We start from the raw sequence: 11269 nt of genomic DNA, 5'->3' as shown, positions 1-11269 counted from the left end.
CCTCACCCCCGCACGCTCCACCTGCCTCCCGCCGGGGATGGCCCCGCAGTGACGGCGGCGGGCGCCGTACCCCACGCCGAGCTGGTGTCCTCGCCCACACTCCCCCAGTCTCCCCTCCTCTCCTTCGTGTTCTGAGCTCTCTGAAAAGAGCGAAGACGCAGGGGAAGATGTGGCTGAAGCTTTTTTTCTTGCTCCTCTATTTTCTGGTCCTGTTCGTCCTGGCCAGGTTTTTTGAGGCCATTGTGTGGTACGAAACTGGCATCTTTGCCACCCAGCTGGTGGATCCGGTGGCGCTCAGCTTCAAGAAGCTGAAGACCATTCTGGAGTGCCGGGGGCTGGGGTACTCGGGGTTGCCCGAGAAGAAGGATGTCCGGGAACTGGTGGAAAAGTCAGGCGAGTATCGGCTCCCCGAGGGTCCCCTCCACTCGGAGGAGGGGACGACCCGTACTTCCTCGTACCTGATGGTCCCCCAGAATGAGGCGGTACTTGGAAGGGTTAAGCAGACTACTTCCAGAGCTGCCTGGGTTTCCTTTGTCCAGGTTTTCTACCAAAAAAAAAAAAAAGTAAATCCCAGTTTTTGGGAGGAGGCTGGGCTGGAATTATTTGTAGGGGTGTTGGTGTGTCTTCCTAAGGTTATTTTAAAATAACAGTTTAAAGTGCAGCTTCTTAGTGTTGTTTACTAAATTGAGAGTTTTTCTCAAATTTCGGAAATGTCAACCAGTTACAAACAAATTGGAAAGCATTATTTGTCAGTTGAAATTCATAAGTATATAAGAGAAACCCCAAAACGTTGCCTGTAGATAGCAGCATTTGTCACCATAGTAATAACAAGTTACCCGGAGGGAAAAACATCATTGGAATACTTAATATCAAAGAGGCATTTAGGCCTAGGATTTAAATTTTATTTTATATGTTTTTTATTTTATTTTTTCTTCCACATTTATTGAGATATAGTTGACGTGCTGTTTAAGGTGTATAGCACGATGATTTGATTTACATACATCATGAAATGGTTATGACAGTAAGTTTAGTGGACATCTATCATGTCATACAGATACAAAATTAAATAGAAAAAATTTTTTCTAAGATTTAGATTTTAAATAATGAGTTTAAATACAGAGAAAGTGTACAGGGCACAGTATTAGCTTTTCATACTTTAAATTTGGTGAAAATAAGGTGAATATTTTTTGTGAATGCCTATCTTGTTTGTTTCGAAAGAGTTTATTTGTATTTCTGTAAGGATTTTTTTTTTAATTCTTATATCTTGGGTGTAAACTACTTTTTCCCTTCTGTGCCACAGGGGCTGCATCAGCTTAAATGGGTTGAGACATATGGATAGAATTGAGCTAAGAGATATTTAACATCTTAAAGAATGCATTTTCAATAACTGTTGGTTTTGGGGTAGGACTGGGTGAGAAATGTGCTTAATTTTTTTCACCCCTGGACAAAATATATCTTGGTTTAGATACACTTCCTGGAAGGGGAATGTACTGTAATTTGAGAAAGGCATTCTGGGTTGCTGTAGGAAGCAATTGAAACTGATAGTTATCTTTTTTTTGTTGTTTCATGTATATCTGTCAGCTGTGTCTTTTGCAAGACAATTTTTTTTTTTTCCTTATTTAGTATCTTATAGCCATGTAGTATGATAGACAAGAATACTAACTCCAGAGGACTTGAGCACTCACGTATTCACAGGTTAAGGTTAAGATCACTACTGGGATAGAGGAGGGAACACTCTCTGTAAAAGTGATGCATTTTTCTTTAGAGGAAACGTAAAATTGTGTGTTATTTGCATAAAATTGTGCCTCTTGTTTACTGACTGGTTTATGGTGACTTTTATTACTACCATGGCTGGCATGTAGGGTAGGGGGAATAAAGTAAAGTAGAAGATCTCTAATAAATAAACCTTCTAGGTTTAGAAGTGAAAAGTACCTTAACAGCCCAAGCCAAATCATTTTTCATGGTAAAGTAATTTGATACCACATTTTTTTTCTTGTGACCTTTATTTAGTGTTGCCTTCCTCTGGGCCTAAAAATACTTGTAACTTTGAGTGTACAAGGAGTGCACATAATATTTAAAGAATACACACAGCTCACAAAAATATGACTCAGATCACACATTTTATAGCAGAGAGGTCTTGGTATAGCAATTTAACTTTATAATTTAAATATTTGTTGTGAATGGTTTTGCTGTCATGATACAGTGCTTGTTTTTGCATTGTTAACATTTAAGACAAAAGTTAAAATAATTTGACGTGTTTTTCTTTACTTTTTATTTGATGATACAAGGTGTAAATTTACACTGTAAATTTGTGTGTGAATATGAAATTTGTTCTTATAGGTAAACTTTTGTATCTAACCTCCAAGTCATGTAAGCCCTGTTGCTATGTTACACAGGTGGTGATAGCAAATTTTGTAAACCCATTTCTAATTCTTGTAAGTCAGAAGTATATAAATCATACTGTTTAAAAATTATTTGTTGCCTGGACAAAAACTAAATAATATTGTGATGGCTTTTTGGGCTGGTATAAATTCAGTAATTTCCTAATAAATTATGTGATGATGCCACTAGAATATAAACTCCATCAGGAGATGGATTTTTATCTGTTTTGTTCATTTTTGCCTGACACATAGAAGGTTCTTCTTACATATTTACTAAATGTATGAATCTTAAATAGGTGTATTCAGGTTCTACTCTTCTTTTCTGTAGAGTGCAATGAAAGTACAATGACATAATTTTTTAACAGTATAAAATAGCATTTATCATTGAAGTTGGGAACATGAGATTTTTGCAATCTTATTAGTGTTATTTTTTCTTTTCTTCAGGTGACCTGATGGAAGGTGAGCTTTATTCTGCACTCAAAGAAGAAGAAGCATCTGAATCTGTTTCTAGTACCAATTTCAGTGGTGAAATGCACTTCTATGAGCTTGTAGAAGACACAAAAGATGGCATCTGGCTGGTTCAGGTATTAGAAACAGTGATAGAAGTGAAATTATCTTTGCCAAAATAGTAGTCACCAGCTGGTGACACTTCTGTGTACTTGTGTCATGTTTCTTAGACATAACTCACTTCTCATAGGGAGGCTCCAGTGTCCCCTTAAAGAGGTTTTGCAGACCAACAAAAATGAAAATTAATTAAAGAGTTGGGGAAGGGAAGTGTTGGGGAAAGAGGGTTGACTGTTTTGTTTAGAATCAGCAGAAGCAAATCCATTTTAGTTGTTGGATCTGCATTATAAAGTAAGAAACACATATATATTCCTTTTATTTAGTGATTTGTGCTGTTTCTCTCAGCTTTTGTTAACTCCAGTTTTTAATTCAGTGATCCAAGTCATTTTTGTTTCTAAAGAAAGAACTATAGCCAACTTTGTGCCTATAGAGGAAGAACTATTGTGGGGAATGATGGGGGCGCTTATTACTTTGCTCATGAAATTGATGAGATTATAATTTTAAACCCTAGCTCTTACGCTATCAAAACTGTGAGATTTAATTAGCATATTAGAATTTTAGAGCTATGAAGGGCCTTAAAAATCATCTTTTATGCTTCCCAAAGTGTGGTTTATGTGCCACTCATGGTAAATGAGTGGACACACATTATCATTTGTGTATTTTTATGTAAATTAGAAAAATCAATATTATATTGAACATGTAATTTCATAAATATTGCTTAGGGAAAGTCTAAAGTTATTTAAATTTTTTAAAATATAAGTTCACTTAAAGTAACATATTAAATAAATTAGCAACATGAATTCAGCTAAAATTATGATTATTGAACCAGAATCAAATCCCAGGCCCCCTCATTTCTTGTCCAGTGTTCTTGTTATTTCACACTGGGGTTGGCAAAGTTTGGTTCAGGGTATATTTTGTTCAGCAACAAAATAATTGCTGCTTCATATTTCTTTCTGAGAACAATGACTGCAAAATAGGGTAGAAAAAGCTATTGAGTCCAGACACCTTATTTGCAGATCTGGTCCTGTCACTGATTTGCAATATGATTGTGGATAGATAGACATTCTGTTGCACATGGCCTCAAATAAATACATATACACCTAAAGAAGATAGAATAGTACTATAGTCCACTGGGCTAACGGGTTGACGTTTGGGAATTCTTCAGGTGATTGCATTGGATATCCATGACCTTTCCTTTACTTACAACCTTCCTATTGTGTTTGACCTTTTACCCTCCAGATAATCTAATTCGGCATTTTTTAAGTCTAGCAAACAGAGAAACTGGGAGGAGGGTATGGGTATTGTCTATACATTATCCATCAAATTCTAGTTTATTTCTGTGTTAAATTATTGGTATTGAAAAAATAAACTGTAGCATCTTTAAAGCCTTAATTTATAAATAGTTATTCTATTTCTTTTCCCAGATATTTATTTCTGATAGTTTGATCGAAGAAGACTTATTGGTTTTGGTAACTTCAATTTTATTACTGAGATTGAACTGAATAACCAGTCCCACTGCCCTATGTCCTATGTCTCATGTTTGTCCACACATTGAACGGTCCCATAGAGATGAATGGTAAAGATGCTGAACACCTTCCAAAGTTGGAAAAAGCTATGTCAAAAGTCTGGAAATTCTTTTGGTATATAGAGTGCTGCCTATAGACAACGAACACATTCTGCTTCACTAATTAGCATTATGGTCTTGGCTTATAAATGATCTGCTATTTTTCTATGTCATATTAAAGATAAGCATGGGTTAAACTCCCTTAAGATGTTACAAAATTCATACAGTTCATTCAGCAGTTAATTGTACACCAGGCTCTGGAGATATACCAGGAGCTTACAACAGGCTAAGTCCTTGCTCTTTCAGGCAGCTCACATTCCAGTTGGGAGAGGGAGGCACTAACTAAAAAAATATTTAATATAATATCAGTTAGTGGAAAGTGCTAAGAAGAAAAATAAGCAGGGTAAGGAGACAAGAGAGTGGCAAAGAATTCCCTGATAAGGTGATACTTGAATGAAGTGAAAAACAAGTAATGAATGGTAGTGAATGTAAACATTATAAATTCTAATCACTGAATTATTTTTCTCTGAAAATGTTTTTTTAAACTTCATAGGCATCAATAGTCAATGATGCAATAAGACACAATTTTTCCAGTGACCTTCAAGATTTGCACTGATCACCACTCTCTGGCTTGTGTTCCCTCGGGCCAGTGGCTTACATCTGTCAAATGGCTGGCTTGGGTTGGAAGAACAGTCTCTGGCAGGACAACTGAGAAGATTGAGATCGAAACCTCAGTCACAGTGCCTTCAGCACTCTGAACTCGCTAGCTAAGCTAATCAACACAGACACTTTGGTTTAAGCTCCTAAAAGAGGGCCATGTTGTTTTGTTTTTTAATTGAAAATATCTTCTAAAAACAGAAGAGAAATACTCTCTCAGTTGCTTGTCATTCTTTCAGCTCAGATTATATTTATCTCATCTCTTGTGAAGGATAACATTCAAGAATTCAGTTTTTAGCAATTTGAATTATCATTCTTTTCTATTTGTTTTAAAAGAAGCTGACTCATTTCAGTTTGCTCTATCATTGTCGTTTTTTTAATCTGTGAGGGTGCATAGATCCCAAACAATTCAGTCTTCTTCATATTGCATTTATTTTAGGTATCCTGGATAAGAAATATTTAAGCACATCAAAGTTCTTTCCTCTTTTCTTCCCAGGTTTCCAATATCATTTTCTTACTCAGATGAATTATACTCTCAGATGAATACCTAACTCTCAGTTAGGTAGCATATAACTGATAATTAGCACTTTAGACTTTATATGTCATTGAAAGGATGTCTAGATTTACTGATTTGGGGAAAATGTGACTTTAATAAATGGGTATATGACTTAGCTATTCCATCACTTGGTCAGTTCATTATTTTTCTGGAATGGGTTGGTAATAATAAAAGATAATCTAGGTTGATTATCTTTTTGGTGACACTGCATGTGGAATGACACTACAAAATGAAACATGAATTTCTATAATTTAATTAATTCATTCTATATCCCTTATGATTTCTATCTTCTCGGTAACTCATGAGTTTATTTTCTGAATAATACATGTTAATGGTCTTCATATCTTTCTCCTAATTGTTTTAAGATGTATTACTGCTCACGAATTATCCTTACATTAAAGCAGAGTGTTAGCACACTTCTTTTCATGTGAAGCTTTTCCGTGTCTCTCCCATATTCTCTGTAATATGAGGTGGAAAGAACTAATTTTAGTTTCTAAAGCAGCAACACATATGGGACATCTTTACCAACAATACACTATGTAATCCATGAAAGAACCAAGTCATCTTTTTTCTATCAGTTCTTTCTAACATTCTAAGTTTCCCTGCTTTGTTCCTAACCTGACCTCATATCTTTCGTTAGCTCTTTATTTCCAGTTTTGTGGATTCTTTGATTCTGCTGCCTACCAATCTTTTTAGCATCACAAATAGAAGTTACTTCTCTTTCAAAAGATTCTTGGTCAGGCTTTTTTTTTTTTTTTTTGGCTGTGTTGGGTCTTCGTTGCTGGGCGCGGGCTTTCTGTAATTGCGGTGAGCAGGGGCTACTCTTTGTTGCGGTGCGTGGGCTTCTCATTGTGGTGGCTTCTCTTGTTGCGGAGCATGGGGTCTAGGCACGAGGGCTTCAGTGGTTGCAGCACGCGGGCTCAGTAGTTGCGGCACACAGGCCCTAGATCGCAGACTCGGTAGTTATGGTGCATGGGTTTAATTGCTCCACGACATGTGAGATCTTCCCGGACCAGGAATTGAACCTGTGTCCCCTGCATCGGCAGGTGGATTCTTAACCACTGCGCCACCAGGGAAGTCCCAGTAGATAGGCTTTTGAAATGGAGAAGTTAGCGTACATTGTGGGTTTTATGGATTTATCCTTATCTTAACATTTCTATTTCTACATTTTGACTTTTGTTCAAAGAAGTTCAAAGAGGGATGTGCTATCTGTTCTCTACTGGCTTTGTCACATCATAAGGAATTAAACATCAGTGGAATTGAGGTAGCAGTGAAAAGCATCATATGATTTAAAGTAAAGCTTTAGGTCAATATTTAGTGTAGTATTATGTTAATACAGTTCCTGTTTGGCTGAAAAGAGTTACTAGCTGTTTTAAAACTTGTTTATTTTTTACTCCTAGACAGTAGTTTTGTTCAGGGAGGTTCTAAGTTATTTATTCCTCTCTTGACACTATGCTAAAGGCGAAATACTTGGCAAGCCATCTTATCCTTTATTTTGTATTGGTGAAGAGCTTTTATTTGTGTTTACTCATAAAGAAAGCTAGTGAGGCTACCAAAGAAATAATTAAATGATGTTGAATTTTGTTTTTGTCAATTACTCATCTTCACTTTTAATGATTTTATACAATTTGCATATATATATTTAGGTTGGTCTATGATTTATTTTTTTGGCCATGCCATGCAGCATGCAGGATCTTAGTTCCCCGACCAGGGATCGAACCCGTGCCCCCTGCAGTGGAAGCACAGAGTCTTAACCACTGGACCTCTGGGGAAGTCCCTGTGGTCTATGATTTTGAAAGTAGAAACTCGCTGTTATAATGAAATATTGAAAGATGCAGAAAAATATAGCTCTACACTCCTTTTATATGGAGTTATGTTATTTAATTTAGCCTCCATGTTGTTGTATGGGGATTAACAGTATTAAAAGTGAAATGACAGATGTTCTGATTAGTAATAAAACCCACCTCTAAAAAATAGGCCAAAGTGTGTGGGTTTTTTCTTATACCAGTGTAATACATGTGGAAGGGAGTAAGCAATAACCTGAGGCCCAGTTTTTCTTTGTAAGTTTAACTGGACTACACAAGACTGACATCAGAAAATATGGCAACTTAGCATCTCACACTGTCCAACTCAGTTCCTTCCAGTGCTGTGCTGGAGCCAGCTCAAACTGCTTCATGAAGGGCGATTGTTAACATCCCTTCCCAACTCCACAGTTAGAGATGTCACGTTGGTAACTTGAAATCAGCCATGTGGGAGTATTTACACCAAGGAAATAAGTAAATGATAGAAATCAGAGCTTCTGTTTTCTTCTAGACAGCTACTTGTTAAACATTTACCAGCAAACCACTGGTTTCATCCATTCATCCAACCATCTAACAAATATTTGTTGAAATCTAATGTGTGCCAGCTGAACCTGTGATAAGGGCAAAAAAGACGAATAACCTACAGTCTGTGCCATAAGACAGCTTACAGCTTGGTTTACTAAAATGTGTGGGCCAGTAAAAAATCTTAGCGTAGATTACCTTTTCCAGCTCACTTAGATGGTCTGTGATGGTGCTACCATCTTGAGAGATCCTAAAGAACTGCTAGACAATAAAGTAGAAACCAGGAAAATTAGTACTAGGAAAAACTTAGTAGTTTTTTTTCTGGAAAAAGTGTATTTTTAAATACACTGAACTGGAAGTCTTTGTGTGTGACTGGGGTCAAGAACATTGATGTGCAGTTGCATAGCCAGGTACTAGTTATGCTAATGTTTGTCAGAAAACATCCCAGATGACAGGTTGCTGGGGAAGGGACTTTAATTATAACGGAAATCGGAAACTTGGAGCCTTTAGAGAACCTATATAATCAGAAGTAAGAGAATGAGTTACTAAACCATAAAAAGCTGAAATAGTTTAATTCAACATAAATATTTAATAAGTGCCCAACTGACTTAGGCACCATACTAGCTGCAGGGAATACAATGGTGAGCAAGTGTAGGGATGCTGGTTAGAGAGGCAGATACCCTGGGAAGGGGGATGGAAAGATTGCTTCACTGCTAGCCTGTGTTGCCACGTCTGTTCCAGACTTGAGACTTGGAACTCAGGCTGTACTTTCATCTAGTTTTTTCTAGTCTCTGAAAATATTCCCCACAGAGAATGCAACATCCTTCGTGAACTGCAGAGAAATGTTTCCCCTTTCACCAGCAGAGTGAATGCCATTCAGAATCACTGTGCGTGCTTTTGGATGTGAGCTATAACTTGGAAACTCTTACTGATGTGACACAGTAGTAATAGGCTTAGAGTATTTTGTTGTGCCATGTGACAAGCCAGATGAGTTATTTTGTTAAAACATTTTTAGTGGTTGTTTAATTTGGCCTCCACGAAATTTAATTTATGCTAAACCTTCAGTTGAATAATATAACTATATAGGACGTTGGACAAAGCAATTTCTAATTGCATAAATATAACTAAAGAGTCAAATAAAATGCTTTCATGCACTGCCTAAGGGATTTTTCATTTTTGTGTGGTTCTCTTAGTCAGGAATTACTACACTCTTCAAAGCAGATGTTGGAATAGCTTGCTGAATAAATAAGGCCCTGGGGTTAAACATTGTCATGTACCTGCCTCGGAGATATTCACCACCTCTCTTCACACACTTTTGCTGTCTGTCCTGTAACCAGGGGTGCCTGGAACAGCCCCCTCATTCCTACTTCCTTTCCTAGCATTGGATGACTGTGCAGTGATCAGGATCTTCACTGAAAGATGCCCCTAGACTGAGGGCCAAATCCTACACTGATTAAAGCAACCGCTTGATTAACCCCTTGACACAGCGTCATTATGAATACAGACCTGAAGTGTCCGGGTTATTTGCAGCCTTGATCAGGAAATAGGAGTGAAAGGGGAGTTATTTTAAAAAAACAGGGCAAAGACCAGGGAGTATAGCGATATGATTTTACAGAGATTTCTTAATCCTTCTGAGTAATCTGAAAAATAAGTTCAAGATTTCTTTGGTTACTTGATGGAAAAAAGAACTACCATATTAACTCTTCAGTGGTAGGAAAAGAAAAAAAGAAGAGACGAGAAAAGCCTTCCTTGCTTGATCTCCCTTATTCTTCAGATAAAATTTACAAAGCACCTTTAGACAATGGAAAAATGTGGAAGCCAGGAACTTACTGGGTAATGTAACCTGTGTGAACCTCCTCAGAAAGTGCTTTCACCTACTAAGACCGTGTCCTCAGATTGCTCTCCTCCTGGTTACCTCAACCGTCTGAGCATTTTAATAACATGTGCCTCCCTCGTTAAGGCCATTTATTTTCACTTAAAAGTACTATCAGAACCATTTGTTCAATGCCCTAAATTGTATATTTGTGTATGTATTTATTAAGCATCAAAGTTAATGTTACAAAGTGTTACATACCTATGTGTGTCTCTGTAGGTATGAGGATGATAGTATCAATGATATATGGCAAAGGTTATTGGACAGTAATCTGTTGGCACATAAAGTGAACTTTAAGTCACTTGTCACCACCATGCACGTTCTCTCCTCCTGCTGCCCTTGAAATTTGTTAGACTTCCCAGCGGAGAGACCAGAGGTGAGGTATTTGCACCAACTCTTGCCTCTCCCAGGCACTCATTGCACACACTCACCTGGGATTTCACTTCCTGGAGGCTTTGTGAACGTGAAAATGGCCCTTCCTCCTAGAGAGTTTAGAGGCCCCCAGAGTATTGTGCTGTAATTTTGAATTAAATAATATCAGTAATATAGCATTCATGAAAATAAACTTGGCCTGTATACCCTGGGCTTAAAGTAAATCAAACAGATGGGTTCATGAGGACGTAGGACACTTTTGGCTTTCCTTTAAGTTCCCATTTAGTTATTTTTGTTTTTAATATATAATTTTTGTTTGTTTTTTACTGGTATCTCTATTCATTAAAATCAGGAAGATAAGGAGTAAAGGGAAAGGGTATTAACAATTAGAAAGTCTGAGAAAAGTCACTGCATATTTTGAAGGTTAATCTACATTTAAAAAAAAATTTTTTTCTTCTCCCAATCCTAACTGTTTGAAAGCTATTTGCAAATTTGAAGTTAGAAGTTCAAGAATGTAGAATTTATTAATGGTAATTTTTTAATATGTTAGAACCTTTCGTGATTGTTAAGAAAAATGCCATAGTAGTAGTATGTTGATTTAGTCAAGCATAGTTTAATAGAAAACATGTGTTTGACTCTTGGCTCCATAATTACACTTTTAAAAAAGTGAAATTTGAACTCGTTGAACCCACATGTGGTAATTTTTAGTAAGCTTTATTTGGGTTATTTAAAATTTTCTTTTCAGAGCAGAGAAATGACTCCAAGGGCCATTTTCTTCCTGTGTAAGTTAATTCTAGAGGATAAGCCACATGGAGGAGAATGTGGCTAGCTTTTTAATATGGTTTTGACTCCCCCTCTGCATAACTACCACAGAGTGTGAGAGTTTAATGTACTATATTCAGTGTTTTAAATCTTTTCCAGCTGGACAGTTGCTCCTTTTACAAGAATTGCAGTGATAATATGATGACATAGTAAACA

The 11269-nt window shown here is 36.9% G+C and overlaps 1 protein-coding gene across 3 annotated transcripts in view; it reads left to right on the top strand.

Moving 5' to 3' along the window:
* The first annotated feature begins 10 nt into the window (after positions 1-10).
* The window catches only part of LOC137777301 (E3 ubiquitin-protein ligase RNF103), a 119206-nt gene continuing 107947 nt past the window's right edge, over positions 11-11269 (top strand). Inside the window, exons 1-3 of one of the 3 annotated variants that reach the window (XM_068564101.1) lie at positions 99-393; positions 2826-2965; positions 10139-10275. In XM_068564101.1, the coding sequence (XP_068420202.1) occupies positions 168-393; positions 2826-2965; positions 10139-10144 (372 nt within the window). In that variant the 5' untranslated portion in view covers positions 99-167 and the 3' untranslated portion in view covers positions 10145-10275. Of the gene's footprint in view, positions 394-2825; positions 2966-10138; positions 10276-11269 lie in introns of those variants that run through there. The other 2 variants (XM_068564103.1, XM_068564098.1) reach the window with 2 other exon arrangements.

The sequence above is a fragment of the Eschrichtius robustus genome, chromosome 15 (assembly GCF_028021215.1).
Source record: "Eschrichtius robustus isolate mEscRob2 chromosome 15, mEscRob2.pri, whole genome shotgun sequence".
Classification (NCBI taxonomy): Eukaryota; Metazoa; Chordata; class Mammalia; order Artiodactyla; family Eschrichtiidae; genus Eschrichtius; species Eschrichtius robustus.
The sequence above is the reverse complement of the archived record's forward strand: the minus strand, read 5'-3'. Positions and strand labels throughout refer to the sequence as shown.